This window comes from Manis pentadactyla, chromosome 12 (genome assembly GCF_030020395.1).
Source record: "Manis pentadactyla isolate mManPen7 chromosome 12, mManPen7.hap1, whole genome shotgun sequence".
Lineage (NCBI taxonomy): Eukaryota > Metazoa > Chordata > Mammalia > Pholidota > Manidae > Manis > Manis pentadactyla.
This window is the reverse complement of record NC_080030.1, coordinates 5,309,333-5,324,950: the sequence shown is the minus strand read 5'-3', so window position 1 is coordinate 5,324,950 and position 15,618 is coordinate 5,309,333. Positions and strand designations below refer to the sequence as shown.

General features: G+C 60.4%; 1 protein-coding gene across 14 annotated transcripts in view; it reads right to left on the bottom strand.

The window, feature by feature from the left end:
* PTPRS (protein tyrosine phosphatase receptor type S) overlaps positions 1-15,618 on the bottom strand; it is a 90,480-nt gene that overhangs the window by 50,975 nt on the left and 23,887 nt on the right. For 12 of the 14 annotated variants that reach the window (XM_057489785.1, XM_057489791.1, XM_057489789.1 and 9 more), the window contains exon 2: positions 3,272-3,464. In XM_057489785.1, the coding sequence (XP_057345768.1) occupies positions 3,272-3,362 (91 nt within the window). In that variant the 5' untranslated portion in view covers positions 3,363-3,464. Of the gene's footprint in view, positions 1-3,271; positions 3,465-10,012; positions 10,148-11,167; positions 11,284-15,618 lie in introns of those variants that run through there. The other 2 variants (XM_057489788.1, XM_057489786.1) reach the window with 2 other exon arrangements.

Below are 15,618 nucleotides of genomic sequence, written 5' to 3'. Positions count from 1 at the left end.
GTCTCCTGGCCCTTGCTCTGAAAAATCAGCAGACCCACCGCGGGCAGGCATGTGTGGCCTCATTCAACTCTTGGGTACGTATCCCGCTGAGGCAGTGATTATTAATCACATTATAATCAGCTTCGGGATGGTCACCAAGCTTGTACAGATCACACAGCTGAGAAACGACAGCAGCCAGATTTGAACCTGGGTCTTTGTCCCCAAGCACGCCACGCCCTACACTCCTGTCACCTTCTTTTGCTCCGCACTGATCCCAGGACTGGCCTGCCTCCCTGGCCCTTCCTGGCCTGGGCCACCCCTCCTCCAAGCCTCAGGAATGGTGACTAGGGCCATATGCATCCTCGGCCAAGGTCGTGGGGAGAAGTCACTGTGGCCGGGTCAGGGATCTTCTGGGGAAATCCTTCCCTGGGGGGCCACTGGAAGGAAGGGCAGAAGTGAGCCACGGAGGGGGGGCGTTGAGCGGCCTGTTTGTGACCCCATGCTGGAGGTACACCCCCAGCACCCTCCAATCCAGGAACGGGACACATCGGGAGCCTGTGCTGTTCCCTCCTCCTCCCTTCATCTGCCAGCTCCAACCTCAGCTCGGCCAGCACCTCCCCTGGGGAGCCTTCTCGGATTGCCCCAGGTACATCAGGAACCCCTCTGTCCCCATCACAGCCCTGATCAGTCCTGACGGACTGAAATGCCTGGTTACATGCCACCTAGCAGGGTGGGCACGGGGCAGCTCCCACTCTGCAGGACCCCGCCATACTTCCTGTGTCCAGTGACCCCTGAGAAAATGGGGCTCTTGACACTGACGGCCACCTAACTAACACCGGACGCAGTGCCTGCTCTCACCTGTGCTCCCCCACCTCTGCGGGGCGGACGCCTTCTCAGCCTAACTCCAGGTGGCCCCGGGGTCCCAGCCGATCCCGAAGAGCTTTCTCTGCTCGCTGTATCCTCCATTAGGGAAGTTCTTGTGGATGCTTGGATTCTTTCATATGGATAAACCCTCCCCTCCTCCTGCTGGGAGGGCCCCAGACACAAGAAGGAAGCCCTGGGGAACAGCCACCCTGGGCGGTGAGCAGGTGCTCATTTTGTGTGGGACCTGACAGGGCTCAGCACTATTTTTACACCCAAATCACAGAGGGGTAAAACTAAGGCTCACAAAGGGTGAGTGACTTGCCTGGGGCACCCAGCCAGTGATGGGCAAGAGCTAGGACTCCAATTGGGTCCTAACTGGCTACCAACCCCTTCAGACAGCACGTTCGATAAATGGGGTATACAGGTCTTCATCATTGAGAGCACCCTGGGTGTCCCTATTTCTTAGAAGAAGAGACAGAGGTTCAGAATGGTGACACCAGCAGCGTGGAGGCTGGTAAATTGGCCTGACTTCTGTTTTTCCATTTCCGATTCTGCAAAGAATATGGTGCCACAGCTGGAGACCCACCCACCAATCCCCTCCAACTTCACCTGGGCCAGCCCCAGGGCATCCTGGGGGTGCCCCAAAGGACCAGAAGCTGTTTCTAGAGCAGAAATCACTCCTCCTGGCACTGGCTAGTGAATGCTTCAGCTGCGCACCTGGGTTCTCTATGGCCTAAGGGCTCCCACCCCAAAGGGCTCCCACAGGACCTGGACCACTCCCGGAAGCTGGCAGTGCAATCAGGATGACCAGTGCTCCCCTACTGTGGAGCCCCAGGTGACAGAGCTCCTGCTAAATGCACACACCTACTGGGGTCATGACCCCAGCCTTGGAGATGGAGACCTGGGTTTGAGTCTAGACCACTTACCAGCATCTAAAGTAATACAGTAATGAGAGAACACCCCCTGAGCCGGCGCCGACTACAGGCCAGGTGACATGCCCTCCTTGCCCACCTGGACCAGAGCAGCGGCCTCTGTCCTGGTCCCCAGTTCCTGCCCTGGATCCCCTAGGCTGCCTTCCTCACAGCAGCCAGCAGAAGGCACTGTGAGCACCGGAGTCAGGTGCTCTGACCCTCCTCAGGGTCAAAGACCAAGACCTCCCCCCGCCGGCCCACCATGCCTTGCAAAACCTGCCCTATCCCCTCCTCCCTCTCTCTCCTCCCCTCACTCCGCTCCAACAACAAGGGTCTCCTTGTTGTTCCTCCAACATGCCAGACATGGTCCTGCCCCAGGGCCTTTGCATAGTCTGTGCCCTCTGCTTGGGACACTGTTCCCTCAGATACCCAGGGGGTGCACTCAGCGCCTTTAGGTCTCTGTTCAGATGGTACCTCCTCGCTGCAACCTTCCCAGCTGCCCTCCCACCAATGTAAAATGCAGCCTCCACCCTCCCTTCCAGCCCTCAACTTCCTTCCTGCAATCTGGCTCCCTGGCAGGTCCACCACACTTAGTGACCCTTGCTCACTTGATTACCAGCCCCAGAAGGGGATGGGATGGGATGTTTGTTCTGTCACGTGTCTAAACCAGTATGTGGCACACAGTAGGTGCTTCTTAAAAACAAACTGAATAAAGGAGAGCACAGACCTACCCGTGGTCACCAGACAGGGACAGGATTTGAACCCAGGCCAGGGTGGCCTCCATACTCTGGGATCCCCTCATCACAATGGCCACATTCCAGCCCCTGTTTTCCCACTTGTACATAAGGATGATTTCGATTCCATCATGCCCAAAAGACTAGTAATTATCACTGGAACAAGACGAAGTGGTAAATATGTTACTTATTCTACTAGCGTATAATGAGTAATGCCCAGCAATGCCCTTTCCATTAGCGAACTCTTACATACCCACAAAGCCCCAGGACCAATGCCCTCTCTCCCAAGAAGCCTCCCCTGGCTCCGCCTGGGAAGGTTTGGTTGCCTGTGTGCCTGCCACCAGGGAGCTGGTATTTCCACCTGCAGCAAGGGAAGGTGAGTTTTGTGGCTCACTCAGGAGCAACTTCAAGTAAAACACCTGGGCCTTGGTTTCCCTCCTTGGGAAATGCAGACTGGAAAGGGCCTGCTGGATTTTGTGAGGCTGAAGGGACATGAGCAGGTAATGCCTGTATTTAGCACTGGGCTTGGTGCAGGGCTGATGCTAGGGAAGCAGACATTTGTCATCGTCGTGACTGTTATTTTGGTTTTCAGCACCATCATTACTATGAACTTTTGAATCTGTCCAGTGCACAGTAGGCGCGTCACTCGGCCTCATTCACGGAGCAGATGCTCTGCTTGGCAAGACCAGGGGCCCCGGGGAAGAGGTGGGGACACGTGTTCGCATGTACACACACACGTAAACGCAAACTCAGACGCCCGCACACCCCGTGCTAGGCCCTTACCTTCTGCTGCGCAGCCTCCGACCAGCAGGACCACGAGGAGGCCCACGGGACCAACCACAGATGCCACACCAGGACCCCAGGCAGGTGCCATGCTTGGCAGTGACCTGCAACCTCCGACCTCAGCCCTGGAGGGGGGATGGCCCCCCAGTCCCTCAAAGAGAGGCCACAAGCCAAGTGTCAGTCGGGGCAGCGTCTGCAGAGACAACAGAGGGACTGGTGAGAGGGGAATGGGGCAACCCAGGGGGCTTTCCTGGAGGAGGCAGCCTGTGGACCACAGAGGAGCAGAGGAGCAGAGGAGAGTCCCGGGATGGGGGAGGGTTACAGGACAGTGGGGGAGGGTCGCAGGGCATTGATGAGGCAGAAAACAGCCTGACTACGGGCTGTGTGTGCTCCCCCATATCCCTATGCTGAAATCTACCCCCCTGCCCCCAGGGGAGGGTAACTAGAGGGAAGGCCTTTGGGAGGGGATTAGGTCTGGAGGGTGGAGCCCTTGTGAATGGGATCAGTGCCCTTCTAACAGGCCCTGGGGAGCCCCTCGGCCACTTCGGCCACACAAGGACACAGCGAGAAGACGCCATCCATGACCCAGGAAGCAGCCCTCACCAGACACTTCATCTGCTGGTGTCTTGATCTTGGCCTCCAGATCCGTGAGAAACTGATGTGTTTACAAGCCAGCGGGGCCATGGCCTCCTGCTACAGCAGCCCGCACGGATTGAGAGGGCCCCAAGCCCTGGCTGAGTCCTGACCCCGGCTAAGCCTCAACCCCGATGGAGCCGGGACGTGAGGCCCCGGCTGAGCCTGCGGCCAGGATACAGGGTCAACTCCCAGGGTGCTCCGAACACCTCGCAGGCTGAGCCTCTGGAGGGAAGAGGTTCTGGCTGATGCTGCCAATTGTCCCTCACAATCTGGCCCCATCCGGCCGCTGGACAAACCAAACACACACCCGCTGTCCTGCCCCCCTCTCCACCTGCCTCTGCCCCTGAGGAAGAACTGGGTATTCTGGACCCAGCCGAACTCGGATGCCAGCACACCCGTGCCCGCCTTGCTTCCCTGTCTGGCAGGAGGCCTGAGCTCGGTCCCGCCTCCGAGGCTTTGCCCCGGCGGTGCCCTCTGTGGGGAATGCCACCCCCCTCCACCGCGTGACAGGCCTCAGTTCAGCTGTCACTTCCTCCAGAAGCACCCCCCCCAGCCCCATTCCACATCCCACAGCCTCAGAAATGACTAAGATAACCCTCCACGCATTTACCCCAGCCTGCAAATTAAATCTGAGTGCTTAGCACTCGATTCCCTTCCTCCCACAAGAATCTAAACTCTGCCAAGGGGCAGAGGGGTCCCTCAGCGCCTGGGCCAAACCCCGCACCAGCCGGCCCCCTCTGCAGGCTCCACTTTGGCCAGAGCCAGGGCAGAGGGCCAGGGAGGGCTGGGGAGGAGCAGGGAGGGGCCCAAGGGTGAGGCCCCCTTGGCCGGGTCAGCCCGGCACCCACCCCTGGGCGGGTCCAGGCCGCAGCCACAGGGACCGGGGCAGCCCCTATGATTCTGGCTCCCAAAATACCCAGCTGCGGTCACCTCACCCAGCCCCCAAGAGGCCCCAGGGGAAGGCTGGGCTGGTGGTGGCCCAGTCACGGCCCAGGGCGGAGGGTGGTGGGAAGCCCGGCCTGGGGGTGGGGGACTCAACCTACCCAGTCGGACCATGGACAGTCAGCCCAGACACAGAGAAGGATGCCTGCACACAGTTAGGACCCAGACACACAGTCAGACCACAGACAGGGAGAGCAGGGATAGTCACAGAGGTATTCACACCACCAGGCAACAGAGAAGGGTCCATGCGCAGTCAGACAAGTGCAATGCACACACAGACCAGAAACAGGCACAAAATCAGATGTCGGACACATGCAGTCAGACAAGAAACATCTACAGGGTCCTGGTCAGGCAGGCATTACACGCACATGGTTGAGCTGTGGGCAAATATAGAGTCAGATTTGAGATGCCAATGAACAGAACACAGACTCGGGACTTGGGTGGGTGCACACAGTCAGGCTGCAGATGGCCTCGCAGCCAGCAGACTGTATGTGCACCAGACCGTGAACACAGGCATGCAGAGTCAGAGCCCCTCAGCCACACATACGTGCACCGACAGGTTTGCACCAGCTGGACTACAGATACCCACGCAGACACAGCCCTTCAGGGACGGGGACGACGGGGCAACAGGCCTAGAACATAGCCCCGTACCCTGTGCTCCCACCTTTAAAAGCAAGAGAGGCCAATGCAGAAGGGGGACATCCACGTCAGGGAAAGTGACCCACAGCCAGATGGGGCCGAGTGAGCACAGCAGCTGGCCTCGCCCATGGGTGCTCAGCCACCTCTGGGTGGGGAGCTCCAGCTCAGACCACTTGGGTCGACAGGGCAGGCCCTCAGACAGCACCTGCAGCCCAGAGGGGCTCAAACCCCCAGCAGGGTGACCTCCCTGCCCCAGCCTGTCTCCCCGGCCAGGCCAGCTGGTTGGGGGCCACCTGCACTGCACGGAGGGCTGGGGATGGGCCTGATGCAGGAGCAGGGCCTGGCCAGGAGCTCCCGACACCCCAAAGCCACTGCTCCGGCCTGCAGGAGGGGAAGGAGGCCCAACACTGAGGGCTGTGAGGGCCCGGACGATGGAGCGGGAGTGTGGGTGGGAGGCGAGGGGCAGACGCAGGGAAGGGAAGGTCCCAGGGCCTCTGAGGCCCCCGTCCTCCCTGGAGGGACTTCAACGGTGCAGGTAGAGCCCCGTAAAGCCCATGCCCCTCCCGCCGACCCCAGCCTCCTGGAAGACCCCGGTGGGGTGGGGCACAGGTTCTGCAAAGCTCAAGGAGGATGTAAGCAAGAACCATCAGCTCTGCCTTCCACGTCTGTCCCCCATCTGCCCGCTTCTTACCCTTCCTTCCACCTCCACCTGGTCCCAGCCCCATCATCACCCACCTGGATCGCGGCAGTAGCCTCCTGCCCACAACCCCCCCACCCCCCAGTCTGTCCTCTCCTCAAAGCCACAGGACACCCGTGAGCCCCTGAGCCAGGTGCCCGCTCCCCTTTGCCCACAGCCCTCCTGGGCTCCCACCTCACTCAGGGCCAAAGCCCAAGGCTTCCCTGTGGCGCAGAAGGCTCTGCAAGACCTGCCCCATCCCCTCCCTGACCTCCCCTTGTCTGCCCCCCTCGCTCACTCTGCTGCAGTCCCACGGGCCTCCTCACTGTTCCTCCAACACGGCAGGCATGATGCTGCCCCAGGACCTTTGCATGTGCTATGCCCACTGCCTGGAAGGCTCTGCGTCCAGATTTGAAGGTGTTACTATTATTTGACTGAGAATTAAATGATGAATGGGAACAGGGAGGGTGTCTCTGCACAAGGAACAGCATGAGGAAAGGCAAGCAGCAGTCCCGAGAGGGTCCTAGGAGGGCGATGGGGAGAGACTGGGGCAGAGGTGGAGAAGGATGGTACCCACAGGGCAGCTCTGGACAGGGAGAGATGTGGCCGGGTTGGCACCAGGCCGAGCCTCCTCCTGCACCTCTTGCAGTAAAGCAGCCTGGGCCACCAGCTCTGCCACTGTTGATAGACGGAAACTGAGGCAGGTGCATTAGGCTGCACGATGCAGCCATCCCCAATTACCTGCAGGATGGTGTGGCCATTAAGAAGAGAACAGCCCCCCATGGGAGTTGCAGAAAATAACGTGGGTAGCAAATGAGGCTGGGCTGCTCGGGAGCAGGGGAGGAGAGGGGGCTCTGCAGGCCCAGGACCTGGGGCAGATCCCTGCACACCCTGCCCGGCCAGCCACCAGCTGAGCCGCCTCTGTGCCAGGCACGGAGCTGTCCCCTGTTTGCTCCGCACAGCCGGTCAAAGTGGGCTTGCCCTTCACAGATGAGGAAACGGAGGCCTGGACAGGAGCCAGGACTCACCCGAGGCCCCTACCTGGGTGGGGCCCCGGGTCCATGGCCCGTACTTCATCATGGGACAGTGCCCTCCTCTGGCCACTGTGATCTCAGGGAAGTGGGTGAGACTCTCTGGGCCGGGTGCACAGTGGCCGAGCGGCCTCTGAGGATGAGGGGGCACCCATTCCAGCCGTGTGCCAGGGCGTGGGTCACGCGATCCTGGAGCCAGCTTGGGCACTCACGTGGAGCAGGGAACACAAAGGCATGATTATGACCCAGAGCTGGGCAGCAAGCAGGCTCTGTCACCCACACAAGGCAGGGTCTCCGGGAGCCTGAGACTGCCCTGGTGCCTCACCCTGCCCCCAGCCAGTCCTGGGGGGCTAGGGCCTCACCTGCAGGGCCCTGACGCTCAGGGCGCTTCCCATGGCCCAACACCAGGAGGCGGCGACACTGGCAATGCTGGGAGTGGGGGCTCAGGGAGAAGCCCCCCCGGGGTTCTGCAACTACCCCTCTGCCCTCACAGTCACCCCCACAGCTCCTCTGCTCCCACCCTGCTCTGGGCCCACGAACTTTCCTGCTGCCTGAGACCCCTTTTCCAGGCCCTTGGGGCCCCTCGAGGGCAGGACTGGGCTTGCAGTCTTCCGGGATCACGGACCCCAAAGGGTCAAGCACAAACTCCAGCTCTGCTGTAACTGGTGGGCTCAGCTCAGCTCCGGCCAAGCCCCTCTCCCTCTTGGGGACTCACTGGCCCCCCTCCCCCCCACCAGGAACAGGGCAGGGCTGGGTGGGCCCAGCTCTGCCACCTTCCCGGTAAGGGCAAGGACCAGGGCCAGGGACCGCCTTTAATTGACTATCGATTTGTATTGGGTTCTGTCCCCAAGGGTCCCCGTGGCCAGGAGCGGATGGGTGGGGCAGAAGAGGGCCAGGCCCAGCCCCAGAGGGAGGAATTGGTAATGCCAGCTGGGTGCCCCTCATGTGCTGAGCCTCTTAAATGCTACCCATGCTTCCTTCTGTTTGACAGATGAGGAAACTGAGGCAAAGGTGACGTAGCTGCATGTCCAGAGTTATGCAGCATGGATGGGCTGGGCTGGGCTAAGATTTGGGGCCAGAGACCAGCCCTCAGCCAAGCCCAAGGTCCATGCTCCCTGGGCGCCCAGGCTGTCAGGCCTGCCCCTGCCAGCATGTCCCCCAGTCAGCTTCTTGGAGGAGCCCGCGACCGACACCAGACCTGGCTGTGCCCATGCGCTACTCACACCCACCAGGGCTCCCCAGCGCCTGCTCCCCACATTCTGGGCCCTTCAGGATCTGCCCTGGGCCCAGCCTGCTGCCACTGCAGATTCCTGCAGACCCCAGAATTCACTAGTCTGCTTCTGAGCCTTTCTTAACACGGGCGCCCTGCCAGGTACACCCTTCCCCAGCTGGCCCACCTCTGAGCCACAGCCATGGATGTCCTTGCTCCAGGACGCTTCTCAGTCCAGCCTTGACCTGCCTCCCTGGGGCTGGGAGGGACTGTGCCCACCGCTGTCCCTCCTCGGTTCTAAAACTTCCACGGCACCCATGAACATCCATTAAGATTGGACTCCAGAACTGCCGACTCCATCACGTGGCATGTTGCTCCTGCACCCTTGCACGCCCTGTTGGTGCCCCTACTCACCACCCTCTGGCTCACACATGCGTACTTATACGTGCTGTTCCCACCACCCAGCACATCCTTCCCCGTTCCCCAACAAATCTCAGCTTTCCCACTCACCCGCCCTCAGGTCTCAGTGGGGTTGTCACCTCCTCCGGGAAGCCCTCCTGGACGTCCAGGCTGGACGAAGGCCTCCTCTGGCTCCCCCAGTACCCTGTATGTTCTCCCATCACAGTTCTCCTTTCTTCATGGACCTGTCATCCTCCAGGAAGGGGGCCTTCACACCCCAAAATGCAGCAAGGCCTCTGCACACACTGGATGCCTACCACGTGCCTAGCCCAACTTAGCACATTACCCACATCCCTCACTGGGAAACTGAGGCCAGGGGAAGACACCCAGAGGCCGGGAAGGCCCACACAGACTCCAGGTGCGAGGAGTGGACGTGAGGCTTGGGGTGGGGGAGGCAGGCCTTGGGAGGCCTGGCGTCCCTAGACTGGGAGACACAAAGCCCCTCTAGGATCGCCCAGGGCTCTGAAAGGAAACCCTGGTAACCCCGTCTCCGGAGGCCGAGCATGGGTTTGAGGGTGGTAATTGCGGTGGATGGAGTGTAGAGCTTCGGGACAGGAGTGGGAAATGGGAAGGTAGAAGCTGATACGCTTACCCTGCCCCCCAGTTTATTAAAGCCCCAACAGGCACAGCGTCCATCTGGGGTCCGCAGGCCCAAGGGACACAGGGCGCTGGAAAGAGAGAAACTTGCTGCAAGTTTTGGAGTTTTAGTTAAGAGCAGGGATCCCAGCCACACATCCCCCACCCCAATCCATGCCCGGGGTCCGGCCGCCGCCTCCGCGGTCGGGTCCCGGCGGAAGGCCGCAGAAGCCCCATCAGAGCGCCCCCGGGGCTGGCAGCGAAGGCAGCTCCGAGCCTGGCTCCGCCCCCAAGGAGGTGGGGGAAGAGGTCGGGCTGGGGGCCCGGGGATGGGTGGGGAAGGGACCCCACGGAGCATAACGGTCTGGAGTTTTCCAAAGTAAGAGCGACTGGTCTGAATTGGGGGTCGGGGGGTGCGCCAGGCAGTGGAGGGCGGGCGGGCCAGGCCGTGCAGAGCGGAGTAGTGGGGGCACATGGGGGTCCCCCTCCCTGAGCCTGAAGCGGGGGCGACGGGAGGACAAAGCCCAGCGCAGACTGGGCCTCGGGATGCTAGGGAGTCCGGGCACACTCACCCCGTGGATCTGGGCTCCAAGAGCGGGCCCGGGCCCCGCGCTGCTCCGCAGGGCCGCCGCCGCGGGTCCCCGGTCCACGGGAGCGCGGCGCACAGGACTCCGGAGAGGCCGAGGCCCAGCTCGGCCCGGGGGCGGGGCCTGAGGGCGGGCCCGGGGCGGGGCGGGGGCGGGACCTGAGGACGGGCCCGGGGAGGGGGCGGGGCGGGGCCCTGGCCGGAAGTGGGGCGGGGGGACCAGTGGGGAGCCCCAGCTGGGCGCCCTGGAAACCTGTGTCGGGTCTTACGGTGGGGGAAGTTCTCCAGGAGGGCACTGTGCTCCCCCCATATAAACACAAATCAGGGGCTCTTCGAGGAACACAGCACAGGACCCCCCTCCAGGAAGCCCGATCCAAGAGGGAGCCCCACCCTGCTCCCCCTTCCCGCCAGGTGCTGATCGTGGCCATGGCAACGGATGATGGGCTTGATGCCCGACTCAGCAGCAGAGGGCTCCCCAAACACACCCAAATAAAGGAGGTCGGACGAGGGGCAGCGAGCGCCCCTCCCAGTCTGGGTTGGGTGGCAGAGGCCGCACCCCCTACACACACACACACCACTGCCACCCCCACGCCCACCCCTCAACGCCCGGGTGCGGGGAGGCGGGCGCAAAGAGGCTTCTCTCCCGCTGGGAGTCCGGCTGGGGTCTGGGGGATGGATGGGGCCACCGTGGCCGAGGCCCCCACCCGGGCCACAGCCCTGAGGAGGGGGCGGAGAGTGGGCCAGATTGGAAACAGATGGGGCCACCGTGCCAGGCCCCGACACCCGATCCGGAGTCGGGGGAGGGATGGGAGGAGGAGGGGCGCTCCGCGAGGACGGCCAATCCAGGCCGGCGCTGCCGCCCGTGCAGGTTTGAAATCCCCACCGGAGAGGCAGGGGGGTCTGGGGCCCCCAGCGGGTCCCAGGAGCCCAGGGAAGCTATCAGGGAGCGGCTGGGACCCTGAAGGAGACCCCGGGGTGCCACAGGGGGCGGCCGTCCCCCGCCCTGCTCCCAAGACAGCCGGAAACGCCTCTAGTGCCGCCCTTACGGCTCAGGATTGACCCCAGAGCGCTGTCTGCTCATGTCACCGAACCGTCGCCCCCATTTTCCAAAGAAAGAAGCTGAGAAACTGAAGTTACTTGCCCAAGGTCAGGAGAACAGGGACTGGAACCACCATCTGGGTTTAGAGGCTGAGCCCTCAGCCACAGTGCTGCAGGGGGCTGGGGGCCCCCAAATGACAAGCCACAGAAACTTAACGTCCCCCGTGGAGGCAGCAGTGCAGGAGACAGACAGGCCCCGCCCTCCAGAAGCTCCCGGCCCAGTGGGGCAAAGGAGATGGGCTTTGAGGGGGGACACACTGGCGGGCTGTAGGAGCCCAAGAGGCAGCCGCTTCCCGTGGTGGCCCACACACGCCCTGCTATGGCTGCCTTCGTGGGTCCACACCCCACCTCTCCTCAGCCCTGTACGTACCCTTGCTGGCTAATCTATTCCTTTCCTGTGCTGTGCCTCGGTTTCCCCCTCTGCAAAGCTGAATGCGTAATCCCACCTCCCCTGGCACTACAGTGGCATGCGATAGTTTCCAAAACACCAGGCACACAGTAGGTGCTGTGTGAATTTCTGGATTCAGGTGCACCACCTGCCCCCTCTACACAGAGCACACAGTAGGTGCTGCCAAACACAAGATGCTCCACCGCTTCCCTGCCCCCACAGCCCAACCCTGGGTGGCACACAGTAGGTGCTTCATGTGGTGAGCTACTTGTCACCCCAGCACCACGTGGGGCAACACAGGTGTTCTGTGCCAACATGGGTGTGCAATTGAGCAGCCTAACCTTCGTGGCTGTGCGGGGCACACAGTGGGCCCTCAGGAAATGCCACCAGGAACATAGTAGGTGCTCTCCTTGTAACTGTGGACTAACAGCCCAGGCACAGGGCTCATGCAGAGCCAGGTTTGAATCCAGACACACCCCACACGACCTACAGGAAGAACCTGCTCTTCTTTGAGCCTTAGTTTCTCCATCTCTAATATACACCAGGCACCCAAGTCCACGTTTCAGGACACCTGAGGCTGTGTGATCTGCCACACCCCGCCCCAACCGGCCCTGCTTTCTCTAGGCCTCTTGCCCACATCTCCCTGGAGATAACCTCCCGCTTCCACGTGATGGTGGTGACCCCGGTGAGCTGGGAGCACACTCACCCCCATGGCTGGGGTAGGGGAGGTCCGGGCCAGGAATGAGGTGGCCCCACCTGCACAGAGCCCTGAATGTCCCCCATCACAGCTCTGGCCACCCCATACGTCTGCCACTCAGGTGCAGGGCTGGGGCCGTCTCTGTCTCGACCAGAGCCCATGCACCGTGCTGGGTGGGTCATCAGCTCCCAGTATAGGGCGTGCCCAGTACACAGCAGATTCTCAGCTATGCTGGCATCCACAGCCAGGACCCTCCGTATCCATGAGAGCCATCTCCGTTGCTGCTCCGCCCCAGAGCCCACACTGGATGGGGCCTCAGCAAAGCAGGTGTTTTCATCAACTGTTTTTTAAAAACAAACTTTTCTGAGCACCTGCTGAGTGCCAGGCCCAGAGTAGGGCTCTGGGGATGTAGCAATGACTGAGACTGACAAAGACTCCCTGCCTTCGTGGAGCTGACACTCTAGAGAAGGCAGCAGATGGGAAAGAAAAGAAATAAAATGCACCGAGGGTCATCTGGTGAAAAGGGCTGTGAGGATGAACAAGAGGGGAAGAGTGGAGGCCTGGGGGGACTGCTCATGGGGTGGGACATGACACTACATGTGGTACAGAGTGAGGAGGTGACATCTGAGACCTGAAAGCAGTGAGGGAGTGGGAGGGAGGCGTCCATGCCTGGGAGCAATCCAGACCAAAGGAACAGCTTGTGCAAAGGCCCTGGGGCAGCGCCGGGCGGGGGGGGGGCGGGCATGTGGGAGGAACACCCAGAAGGCCCACATGGTGGCTGAAGCCGAGTGAGCAAGGAGGAGAGGGGAAGGGAGGTTTGGGGAGGGGAAGGGCACACCGGGTCGTGCAGGGCCTGGTGGGCCCCAGGGAGGACTTGGGCTTTGATCCGGAAGGAGGTGGGAGCCCTGCAGGGCTGTGCACAGGGGATGGGGGCACCTGACCCAGGTGCTCACGGGCGCCCTCTGGTGGCTGCTGCAGGGAGGACAGCCTGGGGGACTGGCGGAGGGGACTGCACTGGCTCAGGTGAAAGCAGAGGGAAGGAGTGGGCACATTATGGCTAGATTGTGGAGGCAGGGAGACAGAAGTTTCTAAAGGACTGAATGTGGGGTGTAAGTTAACAAGGGGGCTCCAGGATGACTGTAGGCTTTGCCGGAACACCTTGAAGGTTAGAGCTGCCACCACCGAGAAGCCCTCCTTGCTGCTCCACCCACCCTGTGCCCTTGATGGCTGACCCCAGGAGTCCTGGAACGTTGTTTTTGGCTGGTATGTCCTCTGCATACATCCAAGAGGCAGCTGCCCTTGGGGAGGAACATGGGGCTAGATCACGTCAGCTCCTGCAGCTGGGACATTTGGGGGTTTTTTCAAAATAACTTTTCTTCTAATTATAAAATAGGCGCATGCAGCAGAAAATTAGGGAAAATCAGCATAAAGAAGAAAATAAAAATTTCCCATAATCCACCCCTCGCCTGGGGAGGAAATGTTAGCATGTGGTCATTTTCACTCATTCTTTCCACATTTATTGAGCACCTACTGTGTGCCAAGTCCCCTGGAGATGCTGCAGTGGGCATGACAGAGTCAGCCCTCCCACCTTCAGCAGGCTCACAGGCAAGCGGGAGAAATGGGTACCAAAGAGAAACAAACATTATCAATAACTATGCTGGGCAGTTAGAGGCCAACAAGAAAATAAAATTCACAGTGAAGCTCTAGAAGCCTGGAGGTGTCTGAGGGGATCTCTCAGAAGACCTGGATGAAGTGAGCGAATCAGACATACAAACACCCGTGGGAACAGCGTTTCAGGCAGGACGCACAGCAAGTACAAAGGTCCTGAGGTCAACTGCTTTGAGTCTTTCTCCTGTGTGTGCAAATGGGCACCATTATGAGGCCATTTGCCAGCATGCAGCCCACAGAGTTTAACTGCTCCCCACAGCACTGGGAGGGACACCCACAGAAGAAGCTATGGCCTGTCATTTCCTGCAAGTAAGTTCCAAGCAAAGGGTAACTCCGTCGGGATGTTCCCAAGCCTTGGAAACCTGCCCTGACATGAACGTAGGGAAAACTGTCATGTGGGTACATCTGGGCAGAGCCCCTACTCCTCCCCCTCCCCCAACCTGTCCTACCTTCCTCACATTTGGGGCCCAAATTCCTCAAAGTTTCATTTAGGGACAATTACCAAATTCCACACCCTTTGGCTTCCAGAGCCAGAGAGAAACTGGCTGGGTAGCTTCCCCCTTTCCTAGGGCTCCAGGGCTCCCCAGGTGGCTGGAGGGGCCCCTTCCAACCCAGCAGAGCATTCATGACCTGGGGCAGGAAGCACGTGCTTACCAGGCAGGAGTCTGCCTCATCCACATTGCACCACAGTCCTGGCACCAAGTCTGCGTGCCAGCCACACAGCAGCGGGCATGCTGCCCACTACGGGCAGGCCCCAGTTACCTGTCTGCCCTTCTCACCTGCTGGTTCCCCCAGGCCCAGCCCTTCTGCTCTCCTTCCTGGCAAATCCTGTTCCTCCTGCATCTCCCCGTCTCAGCTGACAGCAGCTCCAGCCTCCCAGAGCCTCAGGCTAGAACCTGGGGGCTGCCCTTGATACCTCTTCTCCACCCCGACTCCCCCACACGCTCCTGGGCTAGAAATGCTCTCAAGTTTCCCTCCTCAATGTCTCACGAATCTGTCCATCTTTCTCCCTGCATCCTTCCTACCCCCCATCATTACCTGCCTGGACCAGCACAGTGCCCTCTGTCTTGGTACCCCCACTCCCCTGCCTTGCCCCCAAGTCTGTCCTCCCTGCAGTGGCCACCTGGGTCAGATCCCCCTCCTGTGCACACAGCCCTTCAGGGCTCCCTCCTCCCTTGGGATCAAAGCCAAGCCTTCCCCACTGCCCGTCAGACCCTGCATGACCTGCCCAACCCCTTCCTTCCCTCTCCTCCCTGCCTCCCTCCCCCTTGCTCACTCTCCTCCAGCCTCACAGGCCTCCTTGCTGCTCCTCCAACCCGCCACCCGAGGTCCTGCCCCAGGACCTTTGTACATGCTTCACTCCACCTGAAACACCTTTCCCTATGTTTTCATGGCTGTTTCCTTCTCACCATTCACGTCTTCCTCAAACACCATCCTCCCAAAACCACCACAGATGTCACTCCGGCTCACATAGCACCCCTACTGACCTTTAAAACCACACATCCCTCTATTTCTTTCCCCTGCTTCTGGCACTTTTTTAAACTTGAAGTCATCTCTTGTTTACAGTCCAGATCTGCATTCTCCAGTATAGGAACCACCAGCCACATGTGACTAGTTAAATTAAAATTAAATAAGATTAAGTCAAATTTAAAACTCAGTTCTTTGGCCACAGTGGCTGCATTTCCAGCACGGCTGGCGGCCACAGTCCTGGGGTGCGCAGACACAGCACATTTCTGTCATC